Source organism: Ovis aries, chromosome 8, assembly GCF_016772045.2.
Source record: "Ovis aries strain OAR_USU_Benz2616 breed Rambouillet chromosome 8, ARS-UI_Ramb_v3.0, whole genome shotgun sequence".
Classification (NCBI taxonomy): Eukaryota; Metazoa; Chordata; class Mammalia; order Artiodactyla; family Bovidae; genus Ovis; species Ovis aries.
The window spans coordinates 20,618,224-20,640,631 of record NC_056061.1 but is presented as its reverse complement, the minus strand read 5'-3'; the positions used below and the strand labels follow the sequence as shown (position 1 = coordinate 20,640,631).

The following is a 22,408-nucleotide window of genomic DNA, read 5'->3' as shown; positions in this document are numbered from 1 at the left end:
TGTTATAATCTGTATATGAAAATCTTAGGAATTATAACCAGCACGTCTTTTGGAATTGAGGATCAAATGACTCAACAATTTGTTTGTTTGTTTATAAATGATCTGGTATACCTGTACTATGTATGTTTTATCTCTACTGACAACAAAAATGGATAAAAAATTTTAAGAAATATTAAATAGATAGAAATAGTATGAATGATTTATTTCTTCCTCACACTTTTCAGTAATTTCTAAAATTTCTACAGTAGACATATTCTTAAGATCATCAGAAAAAATAAAATTTCAAAATATGGATGGATAGCTAGAGGAAAGCTAAACAGGATCAATAAAAATAGATATTGCTTCTAGAAGTTGAGGAAGTAAAAAAAAAATTGCCTTAGAATCATTTCTGTTAATATATTATTGCATTTTTTAGATTGAGTTACAAAATATAACTTAACTATTGAGTGGTTGTTCTCACTACTTCCCATGAATTATCTCATTTAATCATCACAACAACCCTAAGAGGGAGGACAATTGTTAATATTCCCATTTTTCAGTTAATGAAACAGTCACAGAAAAGTCAAATAACTTTCCTAGGAGCTGCATAGTTATCAGAGCAGTCAGTACCAGAAATTGACTAAAAATAATAAAACACCTAATAATCACCCAAGAAGAAGTTCTAAAATATCCAATAGAATTCCTAAAGACTATAAAAATGGACAAATTAAGATGCTCTTAAAGTATGAGCTTCAATATAAAGCAAAATATAAAAATCTCCATATTATATTTTATTTAATCAACTATGACAATCAAATAAGACTTAGAGAAATTTGGTTATACCAAGATCTTACCATAATAGTATTTCCTTTCAGATTCTACCTGAAGTATTCACAACAAGTGGAAATAGTATTATTATAACTATACAACAGCATAATGTAGTATAATTAAATGATCAGATCTTATTTTTTTAACTTTCACCTTTTTCCCAGAAAACCAAGGCTGCGCCTGTAATACAAGTGGACTTTCTCCATTTAGCCTGGTACTTTCAACTGAATATAACGTGGTCCAGTAGAGATATCCACCAACCGAGTCCACCACCATATCATTTACCAGCAACTTCACGTGAGTCACAATATCTGTGCATCCTGTCAACACAGACTGCCTTTGAATCTATAAAATAATCATAACTCAGTTTTAGTGATTTTTAAATGGCATCATTAATTCTGAATAGTTTCTTGCAATTGTTAGTAAATTACTGCATCCATCCATTCATTTCTCCAACCATAAATATTTACTGGCACTCTGCTGTGTCATGCGCCTAGCTTCGGGAATGTAATTACAAGGAAGCTTACTTCTTTTCATGTCTCCAAAGAGAAAGAAGATACACTTACTTTGAGTTAATACTTGCTGCTTCTAATCATACACCTAGACAATCAACACATAATCAAAACATAAGAATGTATTTGGTTAGACTCCCAAAGATGTATACTCCAAATAGTGATGTCTCTCCTTGCTCCTCTCTGTCTGTTTAATCTCCCTAATATTAATTACTGTAATTATTAAGTACAGATTTTATGCCAGGCACCGTACTTCTTTTTTATCTTTAAAATATTAGTTATTATAACCCTCACATTAAGCCTGTAAAGTAAGCTGGATTTAAAAAGGTGAAGTGATTTTTCAAGAAGTTAAATCATTTTATAAGAAACAGAGCAAACACTTGAAACCAGTTTTTATACTACTCTACTACTGCCTCCTTCAAAACTATTTTCAAACTAATCCATTTTGGGAATCATTCTCTGATTAACCCCACTCAGCTCCATTCTGCCTACAAGTCATTGGCACTTATGAATTCAGACTATACCATATTACTTTGCTTCTAAATACAATGCTCTGTCCCTGGAGAAGGAAATGGCAACCCACTCCAGTATGCCTGCCTGGAAAATCCCATGGACAGAGGAGCCCGGTGGGCTACAGTCTATGGAGTCGCAAAGAGTTGGACACGACTGAGCACATACAACAGCAATGCTCTGTGTGCTTCTGATGACTCATGATGTTTTCTTTTTTTGGCACTGGTCTTAGTTGTGGCATGTGGGATCTAGTCTCCTGACTAGGAATCGAACCCAGGCCCCCCAGGAATTGGGAATGTGGAGTCTTAGCCACTGGACCACCAAGGAAATCCCCATGAATTTATTTTTATGTCATGAAAAGAGCAGGGGCAAGTGGTGATGGTTGCACAGCACAAAACATACTAAAAACCACTGCATTTTATATAATCAAAGGGTGAATTTTACGGTACATAAATTATATCTCAAGAAAGCTGATATATTTTTTTCAAAGGCAGAGACATGACTACTATTTTCCTCATATTCTCTACCATGCCAATTTTCAAGGCTCTAAACATGCTGGTAACAGATAATGAATAAATAAACAAATGGACATGTGCCCTCCTGATTAGGAAATAATTTTTGTACCATAAAACCAAAATGACTTTTTTGTATTGTAAAACTGAAACAATTTTTTTCTTGATCTATTAGACCGTTGATCTCATCAACCATTCTTTCCTTCAGCGGGCACAGTGCACAGGGTGTCTTCATCCTGCCCCCAAATCCCACCCTGTCCGCCCTCCTCAGTGGCCCCTGAGCCTGACACTGATGGAGTGCATCAACCTAGCTCCCTGTTCTCTGGCTTCCAGGGAGGTTCAGCCAATGGAAGCAGCGGCCGAAGATCAGAGGGCAGAAGAAAAGAGGGATGGAGGTTCATATGTGCTATCGTATCACTCCTTGCTGGACTATACCTTTGGACAATGGCTGATTTTCATGTTGGCAACTCTGCTAAAGCTACATCCCTCACCATTCTTTCCCTTCTTTCCCTTGTCCTTAATGCCTAGAGTCAGTAATATCCTCCCACACTTGCTAGCCCAGAGCATGCTTCACCGTCCTATGCTCATTTTCCCTAGCCCTGTCCATACTGTTGAAAATAGTCCCCTCGCTTAGTTTCTTTTCATTATGCCTTTGGGGTGTGCCATCTTCCCCAGGACGCTACTCTACCGGTGAACATTTTAATATATTTATTTCAAGATATCATTGAAAATATAATACTGATTAATCAAATACTGATATAGAATTTCCTTTCTACATGAATATTTTGATTAAAAGGTGAGTAGGTTTAGAGACAAATATTTAGTAAATAATAACACAGGTGAAACACAAGTATGAAAAAAATCATGAAGACACGCCAGTCACTGAAGTGGGTAGGCATTGTTTGAGAGCATGTAGGACATCAGGCTTTAACTTACCACATAGGTCTTTCCAGCCCAGTAGAGAAAGTGACCCAGCCACTCAAAAGCTAAAGCCCCTGCTCCTGCAATGTTGGGTATCTGATAATTCTCTGAGATGTCTGTCCCATTCAGCAGCCATACATAAACATCACCTTTCATGTCGCTGTAGTAGAGGCTGTTGTTATACCAATCCATGTCTCAAAACAAAGTGAATTGGTAGCAGTTACTTTCTCATGCATGCCAGTGTAAACGTAGCGCATCAGCAAATCACACACATACCTCAACAATAACATGGATATTCACTAGAGCTTCAGAGATGTGTCAAGAATGTTTTAATAATATTACTTTAAAATCTTAAGCCCTGGAACTAGACACAGGAACTAATATTCATTGAGCATCTCCTCTTTGCCAACATTGTCCTGGGCACTTTTATATATCTCACTCAATTCTTAAAGCTCTAAAGTAGAAATCATTTCCATTTTTTGACATGGCAAACCCAAGACTAGGTAAAAATTACCTGTTTTGCCCGAAGTCTCACAGATGAAAAGAGGAGGAACCCAGAATTGAACCAACTTCAAAGTATCATTCTTTCCATTAGTATCACCCTACCTCCTAAGTCCAACTCATTTTGGTCAGAAGTGCTGTGGTAATTTTTAATGACCAAATAAAGAAATCAAATAATTAGATAATTATAGAAGATGCCATTAAGTAATAAACGGGTAGGTAGTTTGCCTTAGGCATTTATTACATGATCTTCTTTGCCATGAAATTCTTTCTTATGCTTTATTTAGAACGTCATATAGCTGTTTTGTGCTCTGGTCTTATAGCAAACTCATAAAAAATTACTTAACTATAGCTATCTTCATGGAACAAGATAGGCGGTTACTTTGAGATGACACTGAGAGATTAAAATACACGAGAAATGGGCATACATCATTAAATAACCTCACATTTTGTGGAGTAATAAATGGCCCTCCTCCTTGAGAACAGACATTTTCTCCATCTTATCACTGGCAGTATAATTCAGTCAATATTTTTTCCTTTCATTATTGACCTAATATTAAAACACTCAATTCTTCTGATTGGTCAAATATCTCAGGAAGTCTAACAAGTAGAAACCCGCCATCCAAGTGTACAGGGAACTTGGTGTTTACCTGACACATTTCCTATATCAGAGGATAGGAATTCTCCTGGGCCAAAGCTATTTAATGGCTTACTCCAAAGTCCATCTTCTTTCACAGCCATGATAAACGGTGGTTCTGCAGCTGTTTGGTTTAAAAACAATTGAAAGAAATATCACAGAAAACACGCATTTTTAGGTACACATCTTGTTTGTTAGATTTCTTTTATAAAGCAAATCAGCATTTTGAAAAATACACTGGAAGTATATGAATAATTGTATCTGCTTAAAAGAATACTCTATCATATTAAACACACTTTTATTTTTATGTAAAGATTTGTAATTGAATGTGAAGGGAAATGTGTATTATGCTGCCACTATAGCAATGTCACATCATGGCAAATTCTTTTGCTGTTTTGCTTTAGCTATTGGTGACATTCAGAAGCAACGGTAGTATAAATGGTTCAGTTCTTTCCATTTTCTTTCAACCAAGAGGACAGAATTCAACATAATTCACAGCCCCTCAACTTCTCTTGTCGAGACTTTCAGCATCCAAGCAGTGCTACAGCTTAATAAGCCATGAGAAAGGAGAAAACCATGAAGAAGAAGAAAATGATATTGTTTGTTCAAAAACATCTTGGACAGTATAAAATAGAACATTAGAAACATTCATATCACACTGTGCTTTACTTGCTTTCCTAACCTCAGACAATAAACATGCTCAAGGGGTCAGTGCATCCTCATTCTCATTTCTTTCCAACATCTAAGGTGAACAATTTTAAAGAAGACAGGGAGAAAGCCTCTTTTGTCAGAATCACTCCCTAAATCAAGAGCATTCTCTCACCTGGTACCAGAGTAGTTCCCACTGAGGGCTCTGACCAAGGGCCTGGCCCCTTGGGAGAACTTGCTCTCACAGAAACCTCATATTTTGTAGCACTCTGAAGGTCATGTACATTAAGGATGGTCCCACTTATATTAGAGAACACGTGAGTGGTTTCAGGAAGGTCTTGGGTTGATACTTTCACCTCATAAGTCCAGTCCTGCCAGGCAGAAGGACCTATGCGGAAGAGTTAAACAATATTACTGACCAGAATGATATCAGCAAAGGGCAAACAAAGGATTGTCAGTCAACTTATCTACAGCTTCAGCTTGAGTGGAAGGATAATTGAGCCTGTTACCCCTTAATTGCCAGGGTTAACTTGATGACATGATTAGGACAGTGGCCGTTCTACTCACTCATTTTGTCTCATCAAAGAGACATCTTGCCAACAAATGGGAGGCCACTGTTCCCCTCTCTGTGCTGTGCGACTGGCTGCATAGAACTATCAGAAGGGTATACTATACAAGCTCCTAATAAACGCTTAACAATGAATCTCTAATATTATTCCAGTGTCAGCAGAATATCACTCTCCTAGAAGCCCAAAAAATAAAAATTAAAAAATTTTGCTAATTCATTTTCAGCCATCTTTGAGATATACATCAAACAGGCATAATTAACTTGGTCTTAAAGTAAAAGTAGGGCTGCCATCTATGGGGCCACACAGAGTCGGACACGACTGAAGTGACTTAGCAGCAGCAGCCAATGTTTGCTAGGGGACCAGAGGTTGGCAAACTGCAGCCCACAGGCCAAATCTGGCCCACTGCCTGTTTTTATAAATAAAGTTGTAATGGAACACAGTCATAGTGACTTATTTACATATTATCTATGGCTGCTTACATACCACAAAGACAGAGTTGAGTAGCTATCCCAGAAACTGTATGACCCACAAAATGGAAAATCTTTATTATCTGGTCCTTCTTTTATTAAAAGAAAAAAAACTGCCAACTGCTTTGCTAGATACTGTTCTGGGGTCTACCTATACATCTTAATTCGGTCTATATGACAATCCCTTAGAAGGATATACTTAATATTTTTATTTCCAGTAGTGGAAACATGTATGAAATGGTTAAGTAACTTGCCCAGGTCATTCTGCTAAAAGGCTAGTCTGCTGATACTAGCCTTTGAATCTGTGCAGGTGGGCCCTAGAGCCCACCTGCAAACCCACCACACATGCTGCCTCTCCAGAGATGAAAATTCAAGTCCCGAGAGTTTTAGGCTCAAATTCATGCAAGGTCTCCCAGATACAAAATCTCAACCCAAGTGTTCCATCCCCCTGGCTAATGCATTCCCTCCAACTAGAATGTCAGTGCCTGGCTCCATGAAGACTCTCAATAAATGTTCCAACCCTTCTGTTTGGATGTACATGATAAAATATAGAAATTCTCTTTATCAAAACTGGTAAATGTAGAACAAACGTAATAACACTGTGTGTATGTGTGAGAGAGAGGAGACAAAGAGAGTGCTAAGTAGCACTTTGGGTTACTGGCTAAATAATCACATAAGGGCTCTCAAAGCTGAGTTGCCATGCCAAGCCTATTAAGTTTTCCTCTCCTTCTGACAAGGCCAGCCTCCAGGCGGGGGACAGGGAACTCACTGGCGCCGATGGCGAGCGTAGGGGGCTTCCACTGAACCAGGGCCTGGTGGGAGCCGAACAGCACGGAGAGCTGCTGTGGGCGGCCCGGCAGCGGGTGTGGCTGGGTGTATGAGCCAAAGATGACCAAGTTGCCAAAGCCAAATTCTTCTATGTGACTCAGGTCACATCCCACGATGAATTCATTAAAAGACAGAGAATCCTGTTGGAAAACAGCCTTGCCATCTGTGACCAGGAAGTCGTTGTTTTCACAAGCAAAGCTCTTCACATTAGTAAAGGGGACATGAGGTAGGATGATGTGGGATGCGGAGCCGTCGAGAAAGGTTGACATGAAGACTTGGGCAGTGTCGTTGAAATAAATGATCCGCTTGGACTGTGGCTTGATTGCAAAGTCCTTTAAAGTGCCACTCTGCACAATACGCATGGCTTCTGAGCCCCCACCAGAAGGCACAGGAAGATTGACTCTATAAATGCCGTCTCTCAGGAGATAAAAGACGTACCTGACACAGGAGCGGAAGAAGCCTGGTGTGAGTCAGTGCAAGGGTGAAGAAGGAAAAACACCATTGTCTTATCCTGTTGGGCAATCAGAACCAAGTATCTCCAGAGTGGATAAGTACAGGGTTTCCCAAGATGCAAACTGGTAAAGGCATTTATTACAAATATGCTCTATTCATTTAAGTTAGAAGTTGGAATCCTGGAAAATGTCAGCCTCTCTTATAAGACTTAATCTCCTAATTATTACATGTGACTTCTTAAGGAATCAGAATTTAAGAACAACAGGGGTCTTTACAGGTTTTCTAGTGAAGTCTACTCTTAAAATCATATTACATAAAACTTACATGACTGAACCTGTCATTTATTATGAAACATTTTTCTCCAATACACAGAAATTCTTAGTCAAAATCTGTCCATAAATATTCCCATGCATTGTGAACGACAAAACGGAAGAAAACAAACATTTAAGCCATTTTTTAAAACTTTATGGTATTATTTTGCACAGTTGCTACCAGCAATACTAACCCTGCATTTGTATTAGACTAAGCTTTATTGCTGACAAAGGTCCATATAGTCATAGCTACAGTTTATCCAGAAGTATGGATGTGAGAGCTGGACCATAAAGAAGGCTGAGTCCCGAAGAATTGATGCCTTCAAACTGTGGTGTTGGAGAAGACTCCTTGGACTGCAAGGAGATTAAACAGGCCAATCCTATAGGACATCAACATTAAATATTCATTGGAAGAACTGGTGCTGAAGCTGCAGCTCCAGACGCTTGATGCGAAAAGCCAACTCATTGGAAAAGACCCTGATGCTGGGGAAGATTAAGGGCAGGAGAAGAAGGGGGCAACTGAGGATGAGATGGTTGGATGGCATCACTGACTCAGTAGACTTGAGTTTGAGCAAACTCCTGGAGAAAGTGAAGGACAAGGAAGCCTGGCATGCTGCAGTTCATGGGGTCACAAGGAGTCAGACACAACTTAGTAACTGAACAACAGTAACAAGCTTTTAAAAATATTCACAAATGAGTGAGGCAATAGTGTCAGCGTTTTACAAAATCATGATGAAATACCCCACAATTGAGTAAAAACAGCTGGGAAGGACCACCCAAAATCAGCAGAAAGGAGTCAGTGGAAGAATGCTAAACCTGTCTCCCAACAGACATGATAGCCAGACAAGAAAAGCAAACAGGCACTGAACTGCTCAGCAAGAGAAAATGGTGTAATGAAGAGAGGAAAGATAGGCAGGAAGGGCTTCTCATTGGAAGAGCTGAAGGGGAATAAAACTCTGAGTCATGCATAAAATCATGACAAACCCAAGAAGAGAAGCCAGGTCCCTGAGTCCCAGAGAAGAGATTTTTCCCATATGCCCATAATCTACTGCAAAGGAGAAAGGAAAACCTGCTTACCTAGAAAAGTTGTGGGTGAAGTTTTAAAGAAATTTCCTCTTAGCTCTATAAGAATGAAAACTTTGCCTGGATTTAATTAAATATGAAATAAGATTGGCTCATCTGTCACTACAATATTATTAGCAAACAAGTTTCCCTAAGATTCTTGCCAAAGGAAGAGAATTCACATTTGCAAGGCTAACACTTACCCATTGTATGAATCAGCCACAATTTTTTGAGGTGCAATGATTGAGGGAGGTGTAATTGTCTCAATGTTTGAGCAGTTCTCTAAATCACAGACACACACCTAGAGAAAAGTACATCAGTAGCATTAGTGTCTCTAGTCTATTTGGCCAACAAATATTCCTGGAGCAACTGTTCTGTGCTTAGAATTCCACTAGTCACAGGCACTTTTTGAAAACATGAAAAAGCCCTTAAAAGACAGTTTTATATCCTATATCTTGATGAGTTCATATTCTCTTGGTATCCATGAAATACAAGTACATATTTTTCATATTTGTGGAGATACTCAACTAATTTTATTAATATTTTAGCTATATCTAAGCTTATGGGCCTATCTAAGCACTGAAGAATTGATGCTTTTGAACTGTGGTGTTGGAGAAGACTCTTGAGAGTCCCTTGGACTGCAAGGAGATCCAACCAGTCCATCCTAAAGGAAATCAGTCCTGAATATTCATTGGAAGGACTGATGTTGAAGCTGAAACTCCAGTACTTTGGCCACCTGAGGTGAAGAGCAGACTCATTTGAAAAGATCCTGATGCTGGGAAAGATTGAAGGCGGGAGGAGAAGGGGACGACAGAGGAGGAGATGGTTGGATGGCATCACCAGCTCATGGACGTGAGTATGAGTAAACTCTGGGAGTTGGTGATGGACAGGAAAGCCTGGCGCTCTGCAGTCCATGGGGTGGCAAAGAGTCGGACACAAGTGAGCAACTGAACTGAACTGAAGCTTATGGGCTTCCAGCCACGGTGACTGAGACCAGCCTCTCTTTCAAAAAAGGAAACTTGATTTGATAATACCAATATTACATAATTTAAAATGCTCACAGCTGATTTTAATCATGATTGGCAGTTGTTATCCAGTGATAATTCAGGTACCACTGTCTCATGGAAGTCAAATTATCATTAGTGAAAAATTACAGCTCTGAAAAATCACAAGAAAGATGATTTAATGGTATATCAGGACTAAGTAAAATATTTCAGTTCAGTTCAGTTCAGTCGCTCAGTCGTGTCCGACTCTTTGCAATCCCATGAATTGCAGTACACCAGGCCTCCCTGTCCATCACCAACTCCCGGAGTTCACTCAGACTCGCGTCCATCGAGTAGGTGATGCCGTCCAGCCATCTCATCCTCGGTCGTCCCCTTCTCCTCCTGCCCCCAATCCCTCTCAGCATCAGAGTCTTTTCCAATGAGTCAACTCTTCCCATGAGGTGGCCAAAGTACTGGAGTTTCAGCTTTAGCATCATTCCTTCCAAAGAAATCCCAGGGCTGATCTCCTTTAGGATGGACTGGTTGGATCTCCTTGCAGTCCAAGGGACTCTCAAGAGTCTTCTCCAACACCACAGTTCAAAAGCATCAATTCTTCGTAAAGTACTTAGTACTAGGTAAAATCTAGACCCTCCTATAAGACTCTATGTATGATTCATTGCTAACCCAGTATCTAAAACATAGTGAACACTCAATGATTAATTATTGAAAGAATTATGTTTACTTATAAATATTAATATGTCAAGATATGCATTAGATTTTCAATATCTAGTTGTTCACTTTAAATTCTCAGACTAACCATTTCATCCATGATGAAATACATTTTCTGATAAAGCCAGTCTATGGAGATGGAAGAAATTAATCCTGAGCCTCTGTAAAAAATTCTCAGGCCAGACACATCAGACATGTTGGCAGCGTCCTTCACCCATATGAGAGTTCCTTCAGAGAAATAAACAACCTGCTGGTGGACATTAACTGATATTCCTGGAGAAGTGAGGCAAATAGATGTGTTACTATGTAACAAACCAGACAAAACAGTGACACTAAAGAGAACTCATTTATTTACTCTTTAACAAAGGCATTAAAGTCAACCTGGATCTTTCCTTACACACTAAGGAAACATTTTTCTCTATTACACTGACCTGTAATATTATGGTGTGTGGCATCTGACTGAAGGCAATGTGCTTCATCTACTAAATGCTTTAAAGACCTCTTTCTTAGAGAAGTTTTCCTGGATAAAAAGAGCCACTGTTCCTCTTCTTGAACTAAAACAACAACACGACTTTATAGACAGACAGACCAATCATGTACATAGTGACACAAAACAGATCAATACCACCCTTAAAAACAAGCAGGCTGGCACACAGAAGAGCTTTGCCAGATATTCTTGGAAGATACTGGGGTATTTCAACTGCGGTATAAATCACATTCTATGATTGGGGCGGGAAGTACTGTGTCAACCAAGCAGGATTTCTGGGTATGTGACCCTGAATGCCCTCAAAATAACAGCACATGCAGTGTCACTCTTCTCAACAGCCTTGCCCAAACAGGAGCTCGGCTCATTATCCTCCACCCTGGGAATCTGACTGCTTGGTGAAGGTAGACCAGCAGGCTGGAGGGGCTGGTTGCATAACACACACCTATGGGCAGACTTTGGTTGCCTCTGTTTTGTCTTCAATTATCTCTCCCTTTGAGGCAGGAGAAAAGCCTATAGTAATGAAATCTGAGGACTGCAGAACTCTGTGTGACGTCCTATTCGACTGGAGACTGATGCATTGTGCCTTGATCAACACTTTTAGGGTAATTAATAAATGTTATGCAGTAATCACAGTAATAACAACCTTAAACCTGCTCTATATTTAACTCGTCCTTGGGATGCTTCTTGTATAACAAAAATACCTCTCTTTTCCTAGAGTCTAGTAACAGCCAAAGAAACTAAAGGTTAGTAATGGATGACATTCAATAAATACCCACCAGCATATCTGGGGGCAGATTTGGGGAATGGGAGGTCAAGTCAGCAAACAGGGTTGCCACGTAGACAGAAAACACACTCCTAGTATTTTGAGTTTTCGCGTATTATTCCAAACGTTTTGAACTAACTTTCCCTAAAATATTTCTGGTGCTTCTTAGAGAGCATTTTCTTTTTTTTTTTTTTCCCTAATAGTGAGAAATTTTATCTTGTATACAGAAAAAAAAAATATATATATATATCAATAAAACACTCCTGAAACAAATAACCAACAACAGCAACATCGATATATAAATATTGATTGTTTTCCTATATAACCACAAAGAACAAGTGGAATTTGAAATTAAAAACACAATACCATTTACATCGGGGGTGGCTACTTGCTTAGTAGTGTCTGACTCTTGAGACTCCATAGACTGTAGCCCGCCAGGCTCCTCTGTCCATGGGATTTCCTAGGCAAGAATACTGGAGTGGGTTGCCATTTCCTTCTCCAAGCATTTTCTTTTATTAAGGTTTTGCTTACGTGGGAATCATGCAGTAAATATTTAGTCTCCTAAGGTAAACGTTAAAATGCTGAAGCTGAAAAAAAAAAAAAATAAGTACTTGCCAACTAATAACAAGAGCTAATTTCGTAGTTTGAATATTCAGAATAGTAAAATGTTACTTACTAAGTCCAGATAGATTTGAAAACTAAAGGAAACTGGAAGAAAAAGACATCTGATCTTTATTAAATGATGACCCATAAAGCGGAGGTTAGAGTAGGATATATGTATTCCCTAAGTATGTAAATGAAAGTCACAATCACTGCTGCTGCTAAGTCGCTTCAGTCATGTCAGACTCTGTGCGACCCCATAGACGGCAGCCCACCAGGCTCCCCCATCCCTGGGATTCTCCAGGCAAGAACACTGGAGTGGGTTGCCATTTCCTTCTCCAACACATGAAAGTGAAAAATGAAAGTGAAGTCGTTCAGTCGTGCCGACTGTTAGCGACCCCATGGACTACAGCCTACCAGGCTCCTTCGTCCATGGGATTTTCCAGGCAAGAGTACTGGAGTGGGTTGCCATTGCCTTCTCCCATAATCACTAGAGACTTTAACTGAAACCAAGAGTTTGCTTGGGGCCATTTTTTCAATTCCTTTTTTTTTCTTTTTTTAATTTTTAAATTTCAATGTGAAAACTTTGCTCTGGCAACTTACTCCTGTTTGTCAGATGGGACTGATTTCTCGTTTAAAATGGAAACTTATCAAGTATTCACAAGACAGTGTTATTTGGCAGACGAGCAGGGGCTTAAGGAACACCAGATGACACAGGACCTGTCAGATCTGAATCCACCCTTCCACCCCTCAACTTCCCAGTAGCAGGAGGCACACCCCCAGTCTATACCTGCTGGAGACGGAGTGGTAATACTAGATTCTGCTTCCGGCCCCTCACCAACTTCATTTACTGCTGCAATAGAAAACCTATTCCAAAAACAATTTGGAGAGATGTGTTTTACATGGCATGGTGTGAACATAAGATAAAAATAGAAGGAGCAATAACGTTTCTATTTAAAGGACAAGGTGGCAATGTGTGTATCTAGTTACTCGGTGCTGCTGCTCAGCACTGAAATGACCATCAATCATGTCCTTGTTTGCATTCCCCACAGAACAGTTCAGGGTCACAGAAGTCAAAAACTGAACTCTGCTATCTGCATGACCCTCATTCATGCCCTAATTTACAGAGGTCTTAGTAAATGCTAGAAAAGCTAACAATAATAAAATAACTCCCTTAACAGTTAATGTAAAAATACCATTAACAGAATTCTACCTCTTTACTTTCTTCATGTTGGATTAAATGAAGAAATGATATTGATGGTGCTTATGTTGTCTTTTTTTAGCCCATATTTATGAGCTCACATTTGTATTTTTCTCTGAATATAATAGAAATGCTTGAAAATGTTTTTGCTTAGGATGGTGTAATCTAGCAAGCATACAAACTTGAGGGAAAACACAACTTCAGATCAGCAGCACAAAGTCAGTTAGACATCTCAAAATACATTTTAAATTATTTTGTAGCCATATTTCTTAGATAATTATCATGCATGCACCCATGCTGGTTATGTTCTTCATGCACCACTAAATTCTTACCTGTAGGTGGTATTTGGTAGAGTGGAGTAAAACTGGAAACTGGTTCTCTGTGTCCCTGAATCTAATTTCTGATTTTTGCTGATCAGCCTTAAGTTATATCCCAAAATAGGTCCACCTGGGAATTGAGGTGGAGCCCAACTGACTTCCACCGTGTCGGGACTTGAGCTTTCAATATTCCTAATGAAAGGAGCAGTTTCAGGAACTAGAAGAGATAATGGTAACACCGTGAGCAGAAAATATACAGAGAAAAACGTAAATAGGGTAGGGTAAAGTCTTGTTTTTTGAAAACTTAGCATAAATGAAATATTTTCTTTAATAGTCACAATAAGTGGTAGGAGGTAATATATCTATGAACTGCAATTCTTGATCCCTAAACAATATCAGTTAGCTACTCTTCTAAGGGATTCTTTAAAGAAAGTGTTATTTCCCTCACTTCTAATTTATGCAATAAAATTAAATGTGGAAGTCTACAAATAGGATAATGCTGTAGGGGGAAAAAAAAAAAAAACTGTGAAAAATCTCCAGGTACCTGACTGAGTTCAAACATGGGATGGAACCAGGTTAGGAAGGAGAAGAGACTCTGTAACAAAACTGAAGTCAATGATTAACACGAGTTGAAAGAAATAAGGCCTGGGGCCTTTTCCCTCATTAGGGTCCTGTGGCTGGACCAGTTCTAGCTAAAGATAGGAATTTAGATAAGCCTGAATTAGAACAGCCTGCTTCCCTTTTGCTGGCATCAGCTCTGCTGACCCAGACAGTACTCTCCTCCCCCCAGCTCTCAAGGTCCCCCAAATCCAGGTTTTCTGTGCCTTAGCAGCATCCCTTCCCTCATGAAGGACAAAAATGAGCATGCATTTGCTAACCGAGCATTCACCCACAGACTGTAGGATCTACCCCAGTGGCAAAGAACAGAAAGGAAAACAAATGACCTAACAGCCCAGTCCGCCCTCACCTGCTTTCCATACCTCCTATGCCCTGCAACCCCACCGTTTATTTCCTCTTTTCATAGAAAGGCAGACTGATAGCACTTTGCTCTTCAGCAGGCTCTCTCCCTCTGAACAGTTTTTGGGAGGTGCACTGCATCACCCGTGTCCCCTTAGAGTGGGGAGAGAGAAGCCAGAGCAGCCTTCCCACTGGCTGTGTTTTAAAAAGGCCCTTCAGCTGATCTCTGATACGGTGCCTCCCCAACTCTCAGACGCAGCTTGAGCAAACACAGATATCATTGCCTCACTCCTCAGCTCCATGCACTAAGTGACTCAGGTGGGCGGGGAAGTAGGAATCATCTGCTAGCGAATCGGAATTAGGATGTCAGAAAACCTAACTCTTTAGTCCACACCCAGACAGGCTTGATCTGCCCCGCTGCAAGTGCATTCCATGCCACCTCTGGGGCAAGTTGTGAGTAGTCCAAATCTCTCTGAAAAGGCTGAAAAGGCTGGTCAGGTTAGGCAAGGTGATTATTCCACCTGATTAAGAAATTATCTTCATAAGGGCCCCAATTAAAAGGCAATAACAACCATCTAAAGTCATATATTTCCCATAGCTGAAAGAGAAAAGGGCCACAAGGTGACGGAACACAAAATGGATAACTCTAAGTTTTGATGTGGCTAAAAAAGTGAGACAGAATTGAAGCATGAGATGTTATCCATGGAAAGGATACCCAGTACAAGAACTGAAACATATGGAGGGTTTGGAGGCTTGCATATCCAGAGAAAGACTCAGAAATGGAAAGAAACATTTGCCTTCTTCACTACTTTGATTTAACTAATCATCTGCCCTGGACCACCGTATGTATCCAGTACTGGAAAATGCTCCCACACTGTTGGAGTCCGTGAGGCACTGCTCTGAACAAAAAGGATCTATGTATTCTACTCTGACCTGGAACATTTCAAATATTGCCCGAGACCCATGTCTAATCTGAGGTCCTGAGGATGGTCAAGGAATGATCATCAGAGGGACCACATGTACCTAAAGTCTGATAAGCAAAAAGAAGGCACTAACCAGGCGTGAGGGAAAATGCCCCAGCCAGCGTCATCAGCTGTCCTGCTGAGGTTTGGTCCAAGGCCTAGTTCAGTGTGAGGGTCTCTGCACGCAGCTGATTCTCCAGAACTGAGGGGTAGGGACATCCAACATCTGGCTTGGAATAAGCCCTTCCAAGTCCCCTCGGCTAACTCAGATGTTGAGAATACCAGAAACTCTCCCTGAATGTCTTCTCCTGGCATTTATCTCCCTGAAAGCCTCTAGGCTTGAATCCTTTTCCCAGTATGGAAGTCAAATCTTTCAAAGAATAAATCAGAAAATGTTCCAACATATTGACTATTTTTTAAAATCATCTCTAACCAAAAGTTGAAGTTCAATAATAACCTCCCAGTTGGTCTTGCTACTTCTGTACTTCCCAGTCCCTATCACTCAATATCATTCAACGCAGTCTGTGTGTATTTGCCAATTATCTTTTTAAGGAGCATTTGAAGCAATTACTCCTTTAAAACCTTCCATAACTCCTAATCACATAATGAGGCTTATTCTGACCAACTACTTTAATGCACTCCCCATTTTTCATGGACAGACCCTGCTCAAAGCATTTTTCTTACCATAGCAACCCATGTCTTCCTATTCACAGTATACTTTCCTTTTTTATTAGATTTACTGTCGAGGGAATTTCCTTTCCACCAAAAGGTGAGCTTCACTAGAGCAGAGACTTTTGTTTTGATCAGAGGTATGGTGGGCACCTGGACTTCCCTGGTGGCTCAGATGGTAAAGAATCTGCCTGCAATGTGGGAGACCTGGGTTCAATCCCTGGGTCAAGAACATCCCTTGGAGAAGGAAATGGCAGCCCACTCCAGTGTTCTTGCCTGGGAAATCCCATGGAGAGAGGAGCCTGGTAGGCTACAGTCCATGGGGTCACAAAAAGTTGGACAGGACTGAGTGACTAACACTTTCACTTTTCATGGTGAGCACCTAGAAGACGACTTGACACCTAGTTACATACCCCATTGTTAGATGGATTGATTAACAAAGGAATAAATCTATTTCACTATTTAAAATAAAAGCAAACGAAACCAAAGCTTTGGAATGACCCCTGATTTCTCCAGCAAGGCATGCATGCCATACCTCCATAAGGATGAGTCCTGTAACTGGGACTTGGAGGGGAATACAGATGCAGCTGGGCTGTGAAGATCCAAACCACTCGAAAAACATATTCAGTGAAGGGATGCAGGGGCTCTACCACGTAGGAGAGCTTGGACACAGCCTAATCAATGAGAGATCAAACATCAGTATTCATGGAATCACTTCCAGATATTGTAACTCAAGAGCACAGATTCATTTGTAGATGATGCATGGCCTTCTGGGTATGAAGTGATCCAGGGCTTCCCTGGTGGCTCAGACAGTAAAGAAGCCACCTGCAGCGCTGGAGACCCGGGTTCAATCCCTAGGTCGGGAAGATCCCCTGGAGAAGGGAATGGCTTCCCACTCTAGTATTCTTGCCTGGAGAATTCCATGGACAGAGGAGCCTTGAGGGCTACAGTCCACGTGGGTCACAAAGAGTCAGACAGGACTGAGCAACTAAGCACACACAGCACAGAGCCTGCCAGGCCAGCTGAAAAGGAGGCCTGGAGCTCAGAGCTGAGATATCCCCATCTCAGTCCACACAATTCACACCGAAATTCCTTCCGTCTTCAAACCTGCAAAATTATGGATTCAATTATTTGGCATTTACCTCAAGGCTTTCCTTTAATTTTCTGTGTTAAAACACCTGGTGTCTTGGGATTGTTCTCTGAACCTGCTTTTGCTGTCTTAATAGGGACCCGCCTGGATGACCTCCCTGACCTCCACCCTAGTTGGCATCATTTTCAATGGGATGGACAGATAATGACCAATGATATGAGTAGTTGGTTATGTGATGCTGAGCTGAAGCAATAATATCTATATCCAATAATATATTTTCCTCAAAAATAAAAGGTTTAGCATGAAGAGAGCAAAGACTGAAGTTCAGCGGTGGTAAAGCATCCACCTGCCAACGCAGGAGACACAAGAGGCACAAGTTAGATCCATGGATTGGGATCCCCTGGAGTAGGAAGTGGCAACCCACTCCAGTATTCTTGCCTGGAGAATCCCATGGGCAGAGGAGCCAGGAGGGCTACAATCCATGGGGTCGCGTGACTGAATGGGCATGCAGGTACGTAGGCAGTGGTTCATACCTCAGTGTAAGTCCAGCTTCCAGGAAGTTGTGTGTATTTCCACTGAATGATGTATTTTACTCCAGAGATGTTGGCCGATTTCCATCGTAATGTCATACCATGGCTTCCAATGGAAGAAGCAAAGGGTGCAGTGGGGAGGTCTGCATTTTCTGGGGAGAAAGCAAGATTTCATTCACCACATCCCATGTCTGTTGACACAGGACAGCATGTCCCTGCTTCATCTCAGCACGCTCCTGCTACATCTTGCCACAATTATTCATCTGAACAGTAACTGATGCCTATAATTCAGGTGGTTTATTTCTTTAAATCAGCCAGTTGGTCTGGCAGCTTTTTTCCCCTCATCCTGCCTACCTGCTTAGTCGTGTCCAACTCTTTGTGACCCTTTGGATGTAGCCCACCAGGCTCCTCTGTCCATGCAGTTTTCCAAGAAAAATATTGGAGTGGGTTGCCATTTCCTTCTCCAAGGGATCTTTCTGACCCAGGTATTGAACCTGCATATCCTATGTCTCTAGCATTGCAGGCAGATTCTTTACCCACTGAGCCATCTAATCTTTGAAGATAGTTTTTCTTACAGGCAAGCAAAATGGAGTGTTCTGAGACTGGTTTTCTCTTCTCATAGGTTAGAGGGGTGGATGCCAAGGGTATGTGTAGGGCAACAGAACCATCCACTGACCCAGGGCACATATCTCAAGATACTTTTAAATTTTACACTATGTATTGATGCCGGGGGCCAGCGTGAGGAACTCCGCCCATGGCACAGGTCATGAGGAAGGAGGCTTGGCATATGCAAAGGCGTGATCAAGCCTCAGGAAACCCCTGTTCCCGAGCATCTACCCCCCAAACCAGAGTCTATCTTCTTTACTGTTTCATGCTCTCGCCTACACCTCTGACTTTATGGGGGGCTGCTCCCCACCGGTTCTCTCGGAGAAGGAGTAAACGTGCAGCTCCAAGTCAATAAAAATTCCTGGGCATGACAAGAGTGTTTCAGCTTACGGACTCCTCTGAAGGTTATGTAGCCCGCCTGTATAGGTTCGTCTGGCCACATGTGATTGTTTACAGCCTCCCAACCAGAGAGGCATGAGATGTTTTAGGCTTACTAAAGGCAAATTCTTTTGGGAAGTTGGAAATTGTCAGTATAGTGGGTTGGTTAGGAATTATATTGGTGAAGGGTTTTTTCATTTGTTGTGCCAATAATTGCTGCTAATTCCCTGCCCTGGGTGTGACAAGGGTGTCTCAGGTCAAACCTCTCTGCTGACAGACTAGCTTGTGTGACAGGATTATCCATACTCCTGCCACTACACACATGATTGTTTTCTACCTCTTAACCATAAACAGCACGGAGAGTTTTGGAGTATTTCAAAAGTCTTAATCAGCACAGGGCTTTTCTCATTGTTGAGTCAATGATTGCCATCAGGCCTCCATATCCTTAGGCACCTGGGAATATATTAATCAATGTATTTGGAATATAGAAAAGGAAATATAGTAGTTTTTAAGGTTAGCAATACTAGACTTTTTGAGTTAATGAATTTTCTCTATTGTAATAGATCACTGTATCTCTTTGTTATAAATCACTGTGTCCTTGCTATGTAAAAATGTAACTTTATCACTATCTTAAGACTAAATAGATCTTAAGGGAAACATTGGGGAAAGGATTTTCATTTGTTGGGCTGATGTTTGCTGCTAAATCTCCATATTCCCTGCCCTTATAATGAATATAACTAGCATATAGGATAAATAAGTATTACCTTTAAGTATATAGGAAAAATAAGTATTAACCTTTAAGATTAATCATGTTGACCGTGGGTTAAATAAATTACTTTCTTGATTGTAACTCACTACACCCTCACCCTATAGGAATGTAACTTTATTTGGAGGGCGGTGCCTGGTTTAAGAAAAAACACCCTTGGAAAAAATAAGTCTTTTGGTTATCAGAAAGAAAGGGTCGTAAAATGTCAGCAGGTCTCATGGCCAGAAGATGATGTAAAACCCCTAAGACCTTTTTTTTTATACATTTATGTGAAGCACCTGATTTTGATAAAGGTCAGGACTGCTGACCCCCGCGTGACTCTGTATTCATCCCTATGTGTAACAAAAGGTATATAAGCAAACCCAAAAATAAAGAAATGGGATCAGTTTCCGGAAAGACTGATTCCCCATGTCGCTTCTTTCTTGCTCTCCGTTTTTCTGGCTGAATTCCCATCTGGTGCATGGGTACCCACCAAGCCTGCTAATTTTGCCTGGGCTTCTAAGATCGGACCGGGGGGCCTCAGTGCCTCCTCTCCTTTGGGAGAACGGGAAGACGCCTGCGGCCTACGTAGGTGGTGATTGGTATTCCATGTGAACCAAGTTATTCAACCTCTTTTGCTCTGCTAGTTTTCTAATCCTTCTCTATCTGTAATTAAATAAGTTATTTCCAAACACGCCGACTCTGTCCCCACCTTCGAATCACCCTGGATCCACCAGGGCTGGACCCCGGCATATCTATAGCCCATTGTGTCAAACACATTATTTTTATATGTGCAAGTAACTGAGCTCCAAAGGATCCTATATTCTTCTCTTTTTTATTATGAAATATTTCATGACTTTTAAGCATTAGCAACATTACAATTGGTACCCACAGTTATTGGTGCTACTTCCCAGACACTATATAAGTGTTAGAATTCTGAATGCCAGAACCATACTGTTTTGATTATTATAGGTTTGCAATAAGTTTGAAATCAGGAAGTATGAATTCTCCAACTCTGTTCTTTTCAGAATTTGGGGTCACTTGAGATTCCATATAAATTGCAGAATCGGTCTTTCGATCCCATGTAAAACATCTGCAAAAATGTATTTGGAATTTTGATAGGGATTGCATTAAATCTGTAGATTGCTCTGATAATATTGACATCTTGGCAATATACCAAGTTTTTTAATCCATGAATGTAGAATGTCTTTCCATTTACTTGCCTTCTTTAATTTGTTTTGGAAATGTTTGGTGAACATTTCACTTTACAAATCATTCACCTCCTTGGTTAATTTCTAAGTATTTTATTGATGCTATTGTAAATGAAGTTTTCATCATAATTTCCTTTTTGGATGGTTCATTATTTGTGCATAGTAATGCAGTTAATTTTCTAGTTTTAACTTTGTTTCTTGCTACTTTGCCAAATTTGTTTATTAGTTCTAACAGGGTATTTTGTGGTATCTTTGGGGTTTTCTGCATATAAGATTATATCATCTGCAAACAAAAATCATTTTACTTCCACCTTTCAAATTTGGATGCCTTTTTCTTGCCTACTTGCTTTGGCTAGGACATCCAGTATTATAGAAAAGCAGGCAAAAGCAGGCATCTTTTCCTGAACTTACAGGATAAGGTTTCTTCACCACTCTGATTCAGAAGCAAATCAGGATAGCAAGGAAAGATCCACCTGCCAATTTTCATCAACCATTGAAACAAGGACTGCAGCTTATGGAAAAGCCAATCATCTCTTGTTCTGGAAGGAACTGTTTATCTTCCAGTGGGAGGAAAAACTGGGGAATTCCTGGAAAAGCTAGCTGCTAACATAGGCTATAGTTTATCAAAGTGTTGATTCTTAGACTAGAGAATTAAAACACTCGGGCAAAGTCTCTTAAAGACACCCAACCTGCTCTGAAATAAGTCAGAGGGAACTGGAGACATATACAGTCAAGTTCCTTACTTACTCCAGATCTAACACTGAGAAGCATAACTTCTATACATTCTGCAAATTTCCCAATATGTTATAAGGAGCCATAACTATAGAAGGCACTCAGTGAATTGAAAAACTGTTAGCTGAGTAATGAAATTTACATTAAATAAAATATTTCTACACTTTCAGTTCATTAAAACAGTGGCATTTCCTGATAATCTAGTTGCTCAGGATTCACATTTGTCCCTTATATTAAGAGAGAAGTGATTGCATCCACTGAACTGAGGGCAAAATCTCAAATTCTAAACATGTCATATGCTGTTTCCCCTGTTTTCCTCTGAAAGAAGACTTCTGCTGAGTCTCTAAATATGGATTACACATTTGAAGTTAATAAAATATATATATATTTGATTATATAAATGTATGTATATATGTGTCACACTGAGACGTAGACGTCTAGATATTTTAAGAGATGGCTCATTGCCCCTACATTAGGACAGGTCCCTGGAGTGGTGCAGATTATTTTCAGCAACAGTTGTGTGAGTCTGCTTACCCAGCACTTCCTCTTCATAGGCGCCTTCCCCGCTGCTGCAGCCGACTTCACAGGATTCTCGCTATGGAAGACAGGTAGCATGCCAGTCAGCGCAGCCTTTGTACTGCTTTTGCTCACAAGCTTCAACCAAATTTTGAAATAGAAATGCCTGATATATAACTATACCTGTATATCAA

At 40.3% G+C, this 22,408-nt stretch overlaps 1 protein-coding gene across 3 annotated transcripts in view; it reads right to left on the bottom strand.

Annotated features, from left to right (window-relative positions):
* The window catches only part of ROS1 (ROS proto-oncogene 1, receptor tyrosine kinase), a 126,902-nt gene that overhangs the window by 80,103 nt on the left and 24,391 nt on the right, over positions 1–22,408 (bottom strand). For all 3 annotated transcript variants that reach the window (XM_060419469.1, XM_042253283.2, XM_042253284.2), the window contains exons 5-17: positions 22,233–22,293; positions 18,030–18,178; positions 16,942–17,080; positions 13,834–14,035; positions 13,091–13,167; positions 10,882–11,004; positions 10,539–10,723; positions 8,942–9,039; positions 6,854–7,350; positions 5,224–5,436; positions 4,414–4,524; positions 3,278–3,456; positions 961–1,152 (exon numbers count right to left, since the gene is read on the bottom strand). In XM_060419469.1, coding sequence (XP_060275452.1) covers positions 961–1,152; positions 3,278–3,456; positions 4,414–4,524; positions 5,224–5,436; positions 6,854–7,350; positions 8,942–9,039; positions 10,539–10,723; positions 10,882–11,004; positions 13,091–13,167; positions 13,834–14,035; positions 16,942–17,080; positions 18,030–18,178; positions 22,233–22,293 — 2,226 coding nt within the window. The remainder of the gene's footprint in view (positions 1–960; positions 1,153–3,277; positions 3,457–4,413; positions 4,525–5,223; positions 5,437–6,853; positions 7,351–8,941; positions 9,040–10,538; positions 10,724–10,881; positions 11,005–13,090; positions 13,168–13,833; positions 14,036–16,941; positions 17,081–18,029; positions 18,179–22,232; positions 22,294–22,408) is intronic.